Source organism: Penaeus monodon, chromosome 32 (assembly GCF_015228065.2).
Source record: "Penaeus monodon isolate SGIC_2016 chromosome 32, NSTDA_Pmon_1, whole genome shotgun sequence".
NCBI classification, from domain to species: Eukaryota; Metazoa; Arthropoda; class Malacostraca; order Decapoda; family Penaeidae; genus Penaeus; species Penaeus monodon.
In genome coordinates, this window is record NC_051417.1 from 12,034,916 (window position 1) to 12,035,532 (window position 617).

Below are 617 nucleotides of genomic sequence, written 5' to 3' on the forward strand. Positions count from 1 at the left end.
TAACGTAGTACAAGAAGCCAAGCTGAGGAAGTCTTGCTAGTATGTCAGGCTCTCCCAAGAAAAGGGTTTTCAATTTCAGTGAGACCAAGCCAGATGTTTTCCTCTTTCTGCCTTGCTCACTCTCTCTTTCCCAGTGCTGTTGTACTATTATTATTATTGTCCTTATGTTTTCTCATCATTTCTTACTTTGATGTTCGTCGCACTTTTTTTCTTTATCTCACGTATGTTTTAAATAGGTAGACGAAAAGATAATCTTAATGTAATGAACTACCCATTCCATTTTTTTCAGGTTGAAAAAAATCGAATTGAAATACCCTTTATTTCTGTCAAACAGTACGATCACCCATTATAAATTACACACGTAATAACAAACGATATTTTCCTATATAATCAACTACTTATTCCATTTTCTTACAAAGTTTTTCCTCTTTTTTCAGGACGAGAAGAATCAGATTCTAACAACAAACGTCTGGCTAAATTTTGTAAGTAAACAATTTCTTCCCTTTTATATAAGAGAGTTAAGTGGGTCGGTTCTCTTTTCTTCCTTATTTCAGCATCAATACAATTAGGCAAAGAAAAGAGGATGTCAGCAATTAGGGGGGAAATTTCAACATGAG

General features: G+C 34.2%; 1 protein-coding gene across 1 annotated transcript in view; it reads left to right on the forward strand.

Annotated features, from left to right (window-relative positions):
- LOC119593550 (neuronal acetylcholine receptor subunit alpha-7-like) overlaps positions 1 to 617 on the forward strand; it is a gene marked incomplete at its 5' end in the record, with an annotated part of 37,772 nt that overhangs the window by 7,409 nt on the left and 29,746 nt on the right. Inside the window, 1 exon segment of the mRNA XM_037942510.1 lies at positions 438 to 482. Within this exon segment, the coding sequence (XP_037798438.1) occupies positions 438 to 482 (45 nt within the window).